The sequence below is a fragment of the Phyllostomus discolor genome, chromosome 1 (genome assembly GCF_004126475.2).
Source record: "Phyllostomus discolor isolate MPI-MPIP mPhyDis1 chromosome 1, mPhyDis1.pri.v3, whole genome shotgun sequence".
NCBI lineage: Eukaryota > Metazoa > Chordata > Mammalia > Chiroptera > Phyllostomidae > Phyllostomus > Phyllostomus discolor.
The window spans coordinates 149,305,117-149,317,946 of record NC_040903.2 but is presented as its reverse complement, the minus strand read 5'-3'; the positions used below and the strand labels follow the sequence as shown (position 1 = coordinate 149,317,946).

The 12,830-nt window shown below is 36.3% G+C and overlaps 1 protein-coding gene across 2 annotated transcripts in view; it reads left to right on the top strand.

Moving 5' to 3' along the window:
* AQR (aquarius intron-binding spliceosomal factor) overlaps positions 1-12,830 on the top strand; it is a 93,350-nt gene that overhangs the window by 49,038 nt on the left and 31,482 nt on the right. For both annotated transcript variants that reach the window (XM_028505698.2, XM_036031441.1), the window contains 6 exons: positions 1,133-1,300; positions 2,815-2,984; positions 6,010-6,251; positions 7,859-8,005; positions 8,773-8,842; positions 11,416-11,526. In XM_028505698.2, coding sequence (XP_028361499.1) covers positions 1,133-1,300; positions 2,815-2,984; positions 6,010-6,251; positions 7,859-8,005; positions 8,773-8,842; positions 11,416-11,526 — 908 coding nt within the window. The remainder of the gene's footprint in view (positions 1-1,132; positions 1,301-2,814; positions 2,985-6,009; positions 6,252-7,858; positions 8,006-8,772; positions 8,843-11,415; positions 11,527-12,830) is intronic.

The window sequence follows — 12,830 nt, the reverse complement described above, 5'->3', positions numbered from 1 at the left end:
CATCCCTCAGTGATGCCCCAAACTGACATCAGTAGGGACTGAATTACTTCTCAGAGCCACTTCTTTGGCTCTGAGACAGAGACATTTTAATGAGACATGCAGATCGGAAGTCATATGGGTGGTACAAGTCACAGTACAGCAGTTCCCCTTAGTTCTCATGCTGCTGCTCCTTCGAGTTGAGAAATAAACTCATTATTATGTATCAACAGTTAGGATTTCTAGCACGCTCGTACTCCATCCACTTCCTATTGGAACAAACCAGAATGGTCCCGACGCCATCAGCCGCACACTCACATTGCTGATTTGATTTAGTTGTGAGTCCCATTACTAAGGTTACAAGCACGCAGACTGTCTAAATTTGCATTTGTGTCATACATTGGCTAACAAAATCAAATCAGAAAAGAAATAAAATTAAGTAGTATGACAGCATATGCTTTGTAATCTAATTTTATGTTCCTTATCTTCCACTGTCTACTTTTAATAGAACAGGGAATTCAGTTGCATTTATTATTTGTCCAGATAGCTGAGAAGCCATGGACTTTGGGGCAGGTCTCTTATTTCTTGACATTCACTTAAAAATTTTTTTAGTATTTGCCAACTGAAACTATATTCAGCCTTCTTAAAATGGTGTCTGTAAGCATTGCTGTTGTGCCTTGATGAATTGTTTTTGAGTTGACCCTTTTTAGTGAAATACACTTAGACTGTGTTGTTGGAATGACTGATGGATAGTTTAAACTGATGTTAGAAACCTGCTAAATATGACATAGATGGATTACATGCCAGCCATATTTTTGGTTACTTATTCAGAATGTTAAGAATAAGAATGAAGATGAGCATTTGGTATTGGAGCTGTTGCCTGACTTGGAGGATTTATTTAGTAATGTATTCATGGCATAAAAGTTTCAAATTTTAATGTAAAGAAACCTTTTGTTTTAATTATTACTATCAAACACTGAGTATTAGAGGTTATAGGAAAGCCCATGCGTGATTATATTACAATGCAAATGTAATCATTGGCCATCTCTGATATTTTAAATGTTTTTTTATATCTCTGTTCCTAAAATAAGAGGATGAAAATTTGCCAGAAAGATGAAAAACAACAATAAGTGAAAATGTCTTTATGTTTTACTAGGCCTTCGTAAGCATGATGTCTGCTTTTTAATTACTGTGCGCCCCACAAAACCGTATGGTACCAAGTTTGACCGCAGGAGACCTTTTATTGAGCAGGTGGGCCTGGTTTACGTCCGAGGCTGTGAAATCCAGGGCATGCTGGACGACAAAGGACGTGTCATTGAAGACGGTAAGGGGATCTGTGTTTTTGAAAGCGTGTGTACCTAATGGTAAATTTCTTTGCCTTTTTTTCCTTTTGCATCTCAAGTGCTATTTTTAGTTGTTTTGTGTACTAAGTTGACACAAAGGATTATGTATAAAATATGTATAGTGTACCTACCACTCAGTTTTAGAAATAAATAATACGATTTCTAAACATCTATGTTAGATGCTAGAAAGGACAGGATCTTTTGAAATTATCTTTATGTAAAACTTCCCTTTATAATACTTTACAATATTGCTTTTATAAAACTGAAAACCTTTTATAGTTGTTCAATGATATATTTGTCTAATTTTTCTTAAGTTTTATTGATTTGATTCATTATAGGAGTGGTTCTCAACTGGGAGTAGCACTACCCTGCATCTTGAAATGTTTGGTAGTATTTATGTTGGCAGGTGACTGGGGTAGGGATAGGGGATGGTTAATTACTGCTGTTTGCTGGTTGGGGACCAGGCATGCGAAGCATGTAGACAGAACCGTCTGGGAGAAGGAATTGCCCTGCCTGGGATGCCCATGCCAGCATGACCCCATTTAGAAACATTGCCTTTTGGTGTCTCCGTGCCACACTGGAAGAAGAGTTGTTTTGGGCCACGTGTTAAATACATTGCAACACATGATCACAAAAGAATCTCATAATGTTTTAAGTAAGTTTACGATTTTGTGTGGGATCGCTCTCATGGCCATCCTGGGCTGCACGTGGCAGGAGAGACACAGGTCAAACACCCTTGCCGTGGTTAGTTTGCTCTTTGAGTCTTAGGCTTATCACTGATTGTTCTCTGAAATGTTTATGTTGTCCTCACCTTTTTGGTAGTACTATTAAATTATAACTGCATGCATGTCCAGTGCTTATTTTATCATTTATAGTTTTATAATTTACTAAACCTCCCACAGAACTTAAAGTAGTTTCTATTACCTGTGATTTCAAGATTGCACCATTGCCAAAGTACTGACAATTAGGCCACTTTTATCACTAGAATACTAGTAAAATAGAAGAAAGGAATGGTGGATATTAGAATAAACATAATGGGACCAGAGTTGGAGGCCCAGGACAAAAAGAAGCAGGCTCCGAGCTTTCAGCCGTCGGTGGGTAAAGCTCCCTTTCACAGCAGTGGTATTAGTGTGGGATGTGGAAGGACTCGTGTGGTCAGCCAAGTACAGTAGCCACGAGTGACTGACACAAGTGAAGTGCTTTCACTTCTGAGGCTCCAATTTTAGTTGAGTCATACAAAAATAATTGGAATTCTTGGCATTGCATCATAAATGTTACATGACTACTTTAGGAAGAAATAGTGAGAATTTAGAGAAAGAAAATATATTCTACTTTTTAGAATTTGAAGTGGATGAGTGGAAAGCATTCTAGTCAGGGGAGTGGCTGGAGTTAAGTCTGGACAGTTTACTCATTATTTCTAGAAAAGGAATACTGCTAACTTACTTTGATATTTAGAAAATACATATTTTGTTTAACAAACTTTCAAAATATTCAGGGCCCGAACCCAGACCCAATCTTAGAGGAGAGTCGAGGACATTCAGAGTGTTTTTGGATCCAAACCAGTACCAACAAGATATGACCAACACTATTCAAAATGGAGCAGAAGATGTATATGAAACTTTCAATGTAATAATGAGGAGAAAACCAAAGGAAAATAACTTCAAGGTAATTTGGGGGCTATATAGCTAAAAATACTTCATAATTTGAAAAACTTTTGAGATAAATATGTAGACACTAGGTTTAAAGAATTTGTTAAGAAAATAGTGATCACTGCTTTTTGATTCTAAAAAGTTCTTTTGGGTTAAATATAGAAACTTAAGGAATTTCTTTGCTAAATCTATTTTGTTTTTTGATGAATTTAAAACCTTAAAACATGAATTAACTCATGTGTTATATTTTTTATTTACTTTTTTTATTTATTGATTTTGAGAGAAAGAGGGAAAGAAAAAGAGAGCAAGAAACATCGATTTGTTGTTCCATCTGTTTATGCATTCATTGCTTGGTTCTCATATGTGCCCTGACCAGGGATCAGACCTACAACCTTAGTGTCTTAGGACTGCGTTGTAACCAACTGAGCTACCCAGGCAGGGTATAATTCATGTGTTATTTTAAAGGTCCTCCTTCCTTGCTTTTTGTATATTAGATACTCAGTTTGTGCCCCAGTAAGAGGTAAAGAAAACTGCTTATTTGTTTACTGTGACTTCTTTTATGAATATAAATTAAGTATACTTCCAAATCACTAAGGATACTGATGTGGAACCTTAGGACTTTGAATTATTCTGTGATATAATATATTTATACATTACTCATTAGTGGGAAAAGGGAGGTTTGGGTGTTAGAGAGTTTTACTTTCATAATAACTTTGTGTGGAGAGGAGTTTTTTAGCAAAGGAAGATTTTTAAAATTATTTGGCTCATAGATAGCAGGATGACAGTATAGAGGGGGTTAGAGGGTGGAGGGATCGAGCAAAAAGGAGAAAGGACTCATGGGCATCAGGGTGGTGATTGTGGGGGGAGAGGTATAAGGGGGATACATGGTAGTAGAAAAATACAATTAAAAATAAATAAGAATTATTGTTTGAAACTGCATTGTAAAACTTAAACGTTGAGCACTTCTAGCACTAGTAACACTGGCTTTTGCACAAGTGCCTTTCTCCACCGAACACAGTGCTGCTTCAAACACTCACTTGATTATCTTTACTTGTTGTAATTAAAAGAGAAAACCTCACATACGAGGGAATTTATTCCTCATTTCATTCTGTTGTCAAAGACAAAACAATGCAAACACGCTGATGTTTTCTGTCCTCACACCCCACATCCAGTTCCTCAGTCAGCCTGCCACCTGCACAGATTAGTTTACCACCTCCACAGATGCCATGTCCTTCATCTCTGACATCCCTGCCTCCGTTTTTGACTAGTATTATTGTGCTAAGTTGTATGGAGCTAATAAGGATGAGTAAGACACAGCTTGTATCTTTAGGAAGCTTAGATTACTAATGAAAGGGAAGTTAGAAATATAGACAACTACCATGAAAGCTTAGAAAGTGCTGAAGCCATGAGAAGGATGCCGGTAGGAGCCCCGGAGGTTCAAAGAGACATTCAGGTCCTGATGCAAGAAAAAGGATAAATGATTAAATTGGCCTGTGTTTGGGAAAGGAAGAGTGCTTTTTTGGTATCTTTGGTGTTTCGTTACATACCTGGGCAGCATCCTCCTTTATTCTTTCTTTTCCTGTTTGTGCATCATGTCCTAATCTGGAAACTTTACCTCCTGCCTGAATAGTTTCAGAATAGTCCTGTTTCTACCCATGTTCTCCTCATAGTCTGTCACCAGTCACCTGTTTTTCATATGTTTTTCATATGCTTGTACTGATCATTTCACTCCACTTCTCAAAACATTTCTGTGACTTTACACTAATGATGACATAAAGCTTTCTCATAAACCCTTTACTTGAGCTAAGTTCAGATGCCACTTTTTCTCCAAGAAACCTTTACTAATGTCAAGTCTCCCCTATATCCACCTCTTACTTCAAACTGTGTTCCTATTATATTTTGTAGTATTTTTTTACTCTTTGCCTCATCCTACTGCTTTGTGTCTTTGTTAAGGACATATTTATCATCCCACTACAATCATAATTACCTTGGAGAGTGGGCCCTCATCTTACTCGTCATGTGAACATAGCTATTTGTCCATCCATCCATTTACACCTGCCATATTTAAACTGTCCTATATCCCTGCTTTCATGGAAATTATATTCTAGTAGTGATTAGACAAATGATAAACCAGTAACCAAGGACATGAATAAGAGAATTTCAAGTACCCGTAAGTGCAAGAAAATAAAACAAGGCAATGTGGTAAGAGTGTGATTTACATATACTAACCCGTGATTTTGTTACCCTGTTGGATTGCATAGCATTTACATTATAAAAATGGCTGGTTTGGTTATTTTAGTCTTTGAAATTAACAGCCTGGCCTTCTGATTTACATATGTAGCATAGAACATTTTGTTGAAATAATTACTAGAAAGTCTAAGGATTTGCCTTGGCTTTTAGTAATTACTTCTGACCATGTATATGTTAACTACTGTAATGTTCTTTTGTTGTAGTCTTGATTCTTTCATCCTGAAATTTTATTGACACTTCAATGTTGAAATGTTCACTTTATTTTTTATTTATTTCTAACAGTGCTAACTTTAATATTTCTAAATTATGATATGTTTCACAGTTGAGGCATACATTAATATTCTTTTCATTGTGTGTTCTTCCCATTGAGGATCAGTGAATTATAAAGGGGAAAAAACTCCAGTAGTTTCTAAGAGGAATTATTTTCTTTAAGGGTTTGTTCTAGAGGGTTTTGGGGGTAGGGGGCGGTTCCATTGTATGGACCTGATTGGAGTTTTGCCCTACCCAACAGAAGTCAAGTGCTCAACTCATTTATAACGTTCTATCTAAATGAACTCTTAACGGATAAACTGTTCTTGCTAAGTTTGGTCTTTTGTTTAACCCAGTGTATGGCATCAGCTGAAAATATAGCTGTTGATTCAGTCTAGCCAAGCACCTGTCAGCAGAAAATAGCTTCTTGCCCTGAAACACTCGGGAATTCTGGATTAGTGCAGCCAGCTCTGCATTCCACTGAAGTGCACATGTTTGAGATGTCTTCTTGACACGCTCCTTTTCTGTCCTTTTACTGACAGGCCGTGCTGGAGACTATTCGGAACCTGATGAATACTGACTGCGTGGTACCTGCCTGGCTGCATGACATCATTTTAGGTTATGGGGATCCAAGTAGTGCACATTATTCAAAGATGCCCAATCAGATTGCCACCCTGGATTTCAATGATACATTTCTCTCCATTGAACATTTGAAGAACAGCTTTCCTGGTCATAATGTTAAAGTAATTGTGGATGACCCAGCTCTGCAGATACCCCCTTTCAGGTAAAGTCAGAACTGAACATACGCCTTTCAGGCTTTCTGTAGCCAGTCTGAGTTAGGCCATTAGGACTGTCGCTAAAGTAAGTTTTGAGCATTGTACCTGGGTTTTGTTTGGGCAGTCTTTACTTTCACCATATAATCACTGGGGTACATTTATTTTATTTGTCTCTGTTTTAAATTATTTTGTAGTAGTTATTTTGAGGCCACCGTAAAAGTAGTCTTATGAGGGATCAGGAAATGCCTGTCTGAAGAGCAGTGTCTAAATGCAGCATGTGACTGAAGAAATATGTGTGCACATTCTGTGTCTGTACAAATGGCCATGTGATTTTGAACTTTATTTTGTTTTTAAGAAAGAAAAATTATTTTTTAACCTCGCTTGCTTTCACAAACTTTAAATGTTTATGATAGAGTTATATTTAATGTTAAAGGAGCTTTGGTTTTAACATTTGAGTAGAAGTAGAACAAAGCACCTGAAGCACTGACTGCTCTGCCCTGGTTTCATCTTAAGGATCAGTGGCGAAGCACTCAGTGCACCTGTGGGGGGTAGGGAAGCGCTTACTTTTTATTTGGGAATTAGAACATACAATTTTAATTGACTGTTAAATGTAAATATAATAATAATTCTACACATTAAAATTGCACATCCTTTTAACACCTAAACCCAGTCTTCCTCTGTACTTTCCAAATCCCATTAATGGCAGTATTTTTGAACCCTTTTACTCCCACAACACGTGCTATGCCTTGTAGATTTGGCACTTTTTATATATGTCATTCCTGACTGTAGCCTCTAGGCCCTCAACACCTCGGTCTTCCGGGAGGGAGTGCTGTCTTTCCTGCCTCTGTCTCCTCATTTGAACCTATCACATGCTTTATTGCTAGAGTCATTCCACTCCCAGCTAAAAAAAAAACCCTGATTTTTCCTGTTGCTCATCAAAATAAAGGCTGACCTCTTAGCCTCTTTGTTTGGGGGGGGGGGTTATCATCTGTCCTTTCAGAATGGGAAGAAAGACTGGTAAAAGTGTGCATAGAGACTATTGTAGTTTAATTTTCAGGGTGCATTGACTTTCCCCAGCTGCCTATGGGGAGTTGCCTGCTCAGGTATTCCGGGCCCGGGCCAAGAACTTCTGCCTTAAAGGCTTTCTCTCCAGCCTTTCTCTCTAGCCCTATTTTCTCTGCTGTGTCCTACACTCCAGCAAAACTGGCTACTGACACTTGACCTTCTGTGTTACTTCCTGGAGTGTCTCCCCTCCCACATTTACGTGCTTCAAAACTCATCTTCGATTCCACCTCTCCTGTGAAGAAGCCTTTTCTAATTAAATAAAGGACAGTGTGCAAAGCATTTGACAGAACTTGTGACATAAGTGTACTCATCATATAAATGTTTTTATTTTCTCTTAATCAGATGACTTTCTAATCTGAACACCCTTAACATACATTTCAGTACTTTTAAATCTGCTTCTTTTTTCAAAATTTATGTATAAATAGTAAGTTCCTTAAATTACAAATGTTTATTACTGATCTGATTATTTTTTGTACAATGTCATGCACAAGATAGGTGCTCAATAAATTATTGTTAATTGTAAAACTGAACAAAAGTTTTGGTGTTGTAGGATAACTTTTCCAGTAAGAAGTGGAAAGGGAAAGAAAAGGAAAGATGTGGATGGGGAAGATGAAGACACTGAAGAGGCAAAAACCTTAATAGTTGAACCTCATGTTATCCCTAATCGAGGTCCTTACCCTTACAACCAGCCCAAACGGTAATTTTACTCTCTGTTCTAATTGTGATAGTGAATAACGGTTTCCCATTTGAACTGGATTTGTAATATGTTTTAATTTTCTGATTTTTTAAAAGTCCCAGGCAACTTCTGTGCTGTACACACTTTCCTTGTGGTCTGTCAATTGGCTGAATAGCTTAGACATTTTTGGCCATTCTCTGGTCATATTACAAAAAGAAACATTTTCAGGTACTATAAGAAATAAGTATTAGAAGATTATCTTGACTTGAGCACAGGCTTCTTACGTCACGACCGTATGTTTCAGATTACAGCTACTTGTACGCATGCGCCATAACTGGGGCATGACATTTGGTGCTAGATTGTGAACTAGAACTTCGATGCTCCAAATGAGGTCTGGAATGGGCTGAGTGTATTGAAAAGTAACTGTAGTCTTTTCTTTCCACAAGTTTCATTCCATTTTAATTGATCTGTAGATGGGAAGGTATGAAGAGAGTCATTTAAAAGAGATTGGTTCGGTCATGTAAGATGTGAAAATCTAGAGATCTATAGCATTGTGCTTATAGTTAAAAATACTGTACTGTACATTTAAATTTTGATGGCAGGGTAGGTTTCATGCTACGTATTTTTACCACACTCACACAAAGGGCCAGTGTAGGGTGGGGAAGAAATTGGGAGGGGAGGGACAGATGCAGAGCAGATGTGTAGAACTCTGGTCATTGTTACCTAAATTTTTACTAATGTCATTCATCTGTATTTTCTGCCAACTTTTAATCTATTCTCATTTGCAGTAATACGATTCAGTTCACTCATACACAGATAGAGGCCATCCGTGCTGGAATGCAGCCTGGGCTAACTATGGTAAGAGCATTATTGTTACATGTGTTTTTACATGGATTCAGACCAGAAGTTAGCACAGATTTTTATAGTGTGTTCTATTTGAAGCAAAAAAGCCCAACTTCATGTAAGTGTTTCTAAGTACTTGTGGTGTCCTATGCATATGGAGGTCTTGCTATTCATTTCAGTACTCATAAATAAAGCTTTATTAGAACACAGCTGTGCCCATTTGTTTACACATTGCCTATGGCCACTTTTGTGCTGCATCAGCAGAGTTTAAATCCACGAAACCTGAAATGTTTACTTGTCAGCCCTTTACAGAAATGTCTGCTGACAGTTGATTTGGACACCTGTTTAATTTCCAAGTTTTTGGAGATTTTCCTGTTACCTCTCAGTTACTGATTTCTGGTCTAAGTTCATTTTGGTCAGAGAATGTACTTTATATGATTTCAATTTTTTAAAATTTGTTAAGGTTTGTTTTATGGCCCACGATAATCTGTCTTGGTGGATATTCCATGTGCACTTGAAAAGTATGTGTATTCTGTTGTCTTGGGTTGGAGAAGTACAATTGGATTCATGTGGTTGATAGTATTATCAGTGCTTCTCTGTCTTTGCTGATATTCCACCTAATATTTCTGTTGACTGAGAGAGGAGTGTTGAAGTCTCCAGCTGTACTTATATTTGTGTCGTTTCTCCTTTAAGTTCTGTCAGTGTTTGCTTTATGATATGGATATGCACATTCAGGGTTGTAATGTCTTCTGGGTGAATTGATGCTTTTATCATTATGTAATTTCTCTCTTCATCACTGGCAGTTTTCTTTGCTCTGAGCTGGGGTGTCCAACCTGCAGCCCGTGGGCCACATATAGCCCAGGTAATGCAGCCCAACACAAATTGTCTGTTTACTTAAAATATTATGAGATTTTGTTTTTGTTTTTGTTAATGTTTATATTTTTAATGTGTGGCCCAAGACAACTCTTCTTCTTCCAGTGTGGCCCAGAGATGCCAAAAGGTTGGACATCCCTGAAAGTTTACCTCGATATTACTGTGTTTGCAGTGTATAATGCACTCCCGTGTATAATGCACACCCACATTTTAGTACTGATTCCCATGTATAATTCGCATTATACATGGGAATTAGTACTGTTCATGTATAATATGCATCCTTATTTTTCCATCAGAAATTTAGTTAAAAGAGTCCTCATTACGTATGACAAAAATACAGTAATACAGCCTTTGTAGCTTTCTTTTGAATAGTGTTTACATGATATCTTTTCCCATCATTTTACTTCTAACCTATCTGTAACATATGAAGTGAGTTTCTTGTAGACAGTATGTAATTGCGGCATGTTGTTGACCCATTCTGGCTGTCTCTGTCTTTTAATTGTTATGTTTAGACCCCATATACTTACCGGATGTGTTTGGATTTAGATACACCATTTTATTATTTATGTTTGTTCCTTTTGCTTTGTGGTCCTGTTTTTCCTTTTCTGCCTTCTTATGAGTTATTTGGGTAGTTTTTAGTTCTATTTTTTTAGTGATCTATTTTGTTCTTTTATTATATCTCGTATGATTTTTTTAATGGCTACTCTAGAGAATTAAAGTATACATACTTAACTTTTCACAGTCTGCTCAAATCAATATTTTGTTTCTTAAGTTGAAGAGAGGGTCCTGACCTTCATATAAATCCCTTTACCTTCATCTTTTATGTTGTAAATGTCATATGTATTACATATAAATACATTTAAAACGTCATCAGCAATGTTACAGTTTTTGTTTGCAAACATCAAACATTTTAAAGTACTCTAGAGAAGAAGAGTCATCCATTGTTATACTTACCATTAGTCCTTTATATCATTTCCTCTAGCATCATTTCCTCTGTGGCTGGAGAATGTATTTTACCGCTCTTAAGAGCAGGCCTGCTAGCAATGAATTCTCTTTGGTTTCTTCGTGTGAGAATGTCTCTAATTCACCTTCATTCTTTAAAGATACTTTCACTGGTTATGTAGTTTTTTCCATTCAGCATTTTAAAAATGTTACTCCAAATCCTCCTGGCTTTCATAGTTTCTGATGAGAAATACACAGTTTTTTGAAATCCTTTTGCTGTGTACTTCATCATTTTTCTCTGGTTGCTATTAATAATTTTTCTTTGTCTTTTGTTTTCAAACATTAAATTACAGTGTATCTGGGTATATATTTCTTTGGGATTATTCTGTTCGGGGTTTGCTGAGCTTGATTCTGTAGTTTTATATCTTTTGCCAGATTTGGGAAATTTTCAGCTATTATTTCTTCAAATACTTTTTCTATACTGTTTAGGTTCTATAAAGTATAGATTGTCTTTTTTTTCTAGGACTTCAGTGACATGAATTTTATAGATTTGTGAGACTCTGTTTATGATTTGTTTTAATCCCTTTTTCCTGCTTGTTATTTAGGTTAGGTGATTTCTATTGATCTGTCTTGAAATTCATACTCCATCTTGCCCATTAAATTATTGAACTCATCCAGTGAATTTTTAAACATTTTATCTTTCAGTTTTAGAATTCCTATTTTCTAACAATGTGATAATTCAGTAGTTTGTTATGTGTCCATCTCCTTTTTAGGTTGTGGGCCCACCCGGTACAGGAAAAACAGATGTGGCAGTTCAAATCATATCCAACATATACCACAATTTTCCAGAACAGAGGACTCTGATTGTTACTCATTCCAATCAGGTAAGAGAGAGAGAGGGCATGTGCGCATCCATTTACACATAAACGTATAGACTGGACCTGGGGGGAGGTAAAGAAGGAGTGAAATCACAGTGGATATTTCTGCTTGTGTGATAACCTGGTCACAGGTATATGGGAAAGGCTGAAGAGTGTAGTGTGTATTATTGAGTCACTCTTAGATTATTACTAGTCATGACCAAACTGTATTGAGGAAAATATAAAAACAGTCTTCTCTGTCTAATTGAGGGGAGCAATTATGGAAAAGCTAAGAAGAATATTTAGATATGTAGTCAAATATTTGGCTTAGATTAAATTAAATTGCCTTTCCCTCCCATCTTATGTGCTAAGCTAGAGCTTTTACTTTAAGATCAAAAGCACTAGTAGCATTTGTTCTGCAAGTAGAACAAATATTCCTGAGAGAGTAGGTCTAAACTGTGTTACTACTGGATTGAATTTTACATCTTTCTGAAGTATACAGATGAAGGTCGGTATTACATGGAAGGACTATTTTAGGTTGCAGGTTTACTACATAAAGCTTTATAAACAGCTAAAACAATGAAAACAAACTCCTTTCTTGTAAGTAGTGGTTGAAAAATTATCTTTATAATTACTTATGTGATGTGATAGTTGTTCTGAAACTGTCACTATCATAGAAAGAGTGGAAAACAAGTAACATTTATTAGTTCTCTTGTAGCATGTGACAGGCAGCTCTTAGGACATCCTGAGACATCTTATGAAACTTGCATGGTAGTCTGAATCTCTGAAGGTACTTATTTTCTCTGAATGCATGTTAATAACGATGATTCTAGTTGACTAGTTCTGTAAAGAGTTGGTCTACAAAGAAGCACTGAGTTTTCAAAATAGTAAATTTCAGTTACTCTATTTTTGTCAACTTTTAATTTATAGGTTTTAAAAATCAACACTATTGTGTTCATTCACTTATGTTTTTACATCTTTGAAGTTTATAGTAGTGGTGGCATATTGTACTGAAACTGCACTGAAGAAGGTGGATTGAGATTTTATCTTGATAAAAGAAACAAATGTGTAAAGAATTACTTTTTTTCTCTTTAATAAAATTTAGTCTAATAATTTTTCTATTTGCATATTCTTAGAATGAATAAAGAATAATTTGTGTAATTTTTTAGTAAGTTTTGATAACTTGATAATGACTTTCTGTGGTATCCTCTGTTAGTGATTGACTTGTATAGCACAATTATAAAGAAGGTTATTTTGTAAAAATAGCCAAAGACTTACTGTTTCCTAAGGGAGTTTTTTGACCCTTGACCATCAAATCATCTTTCTGCCTA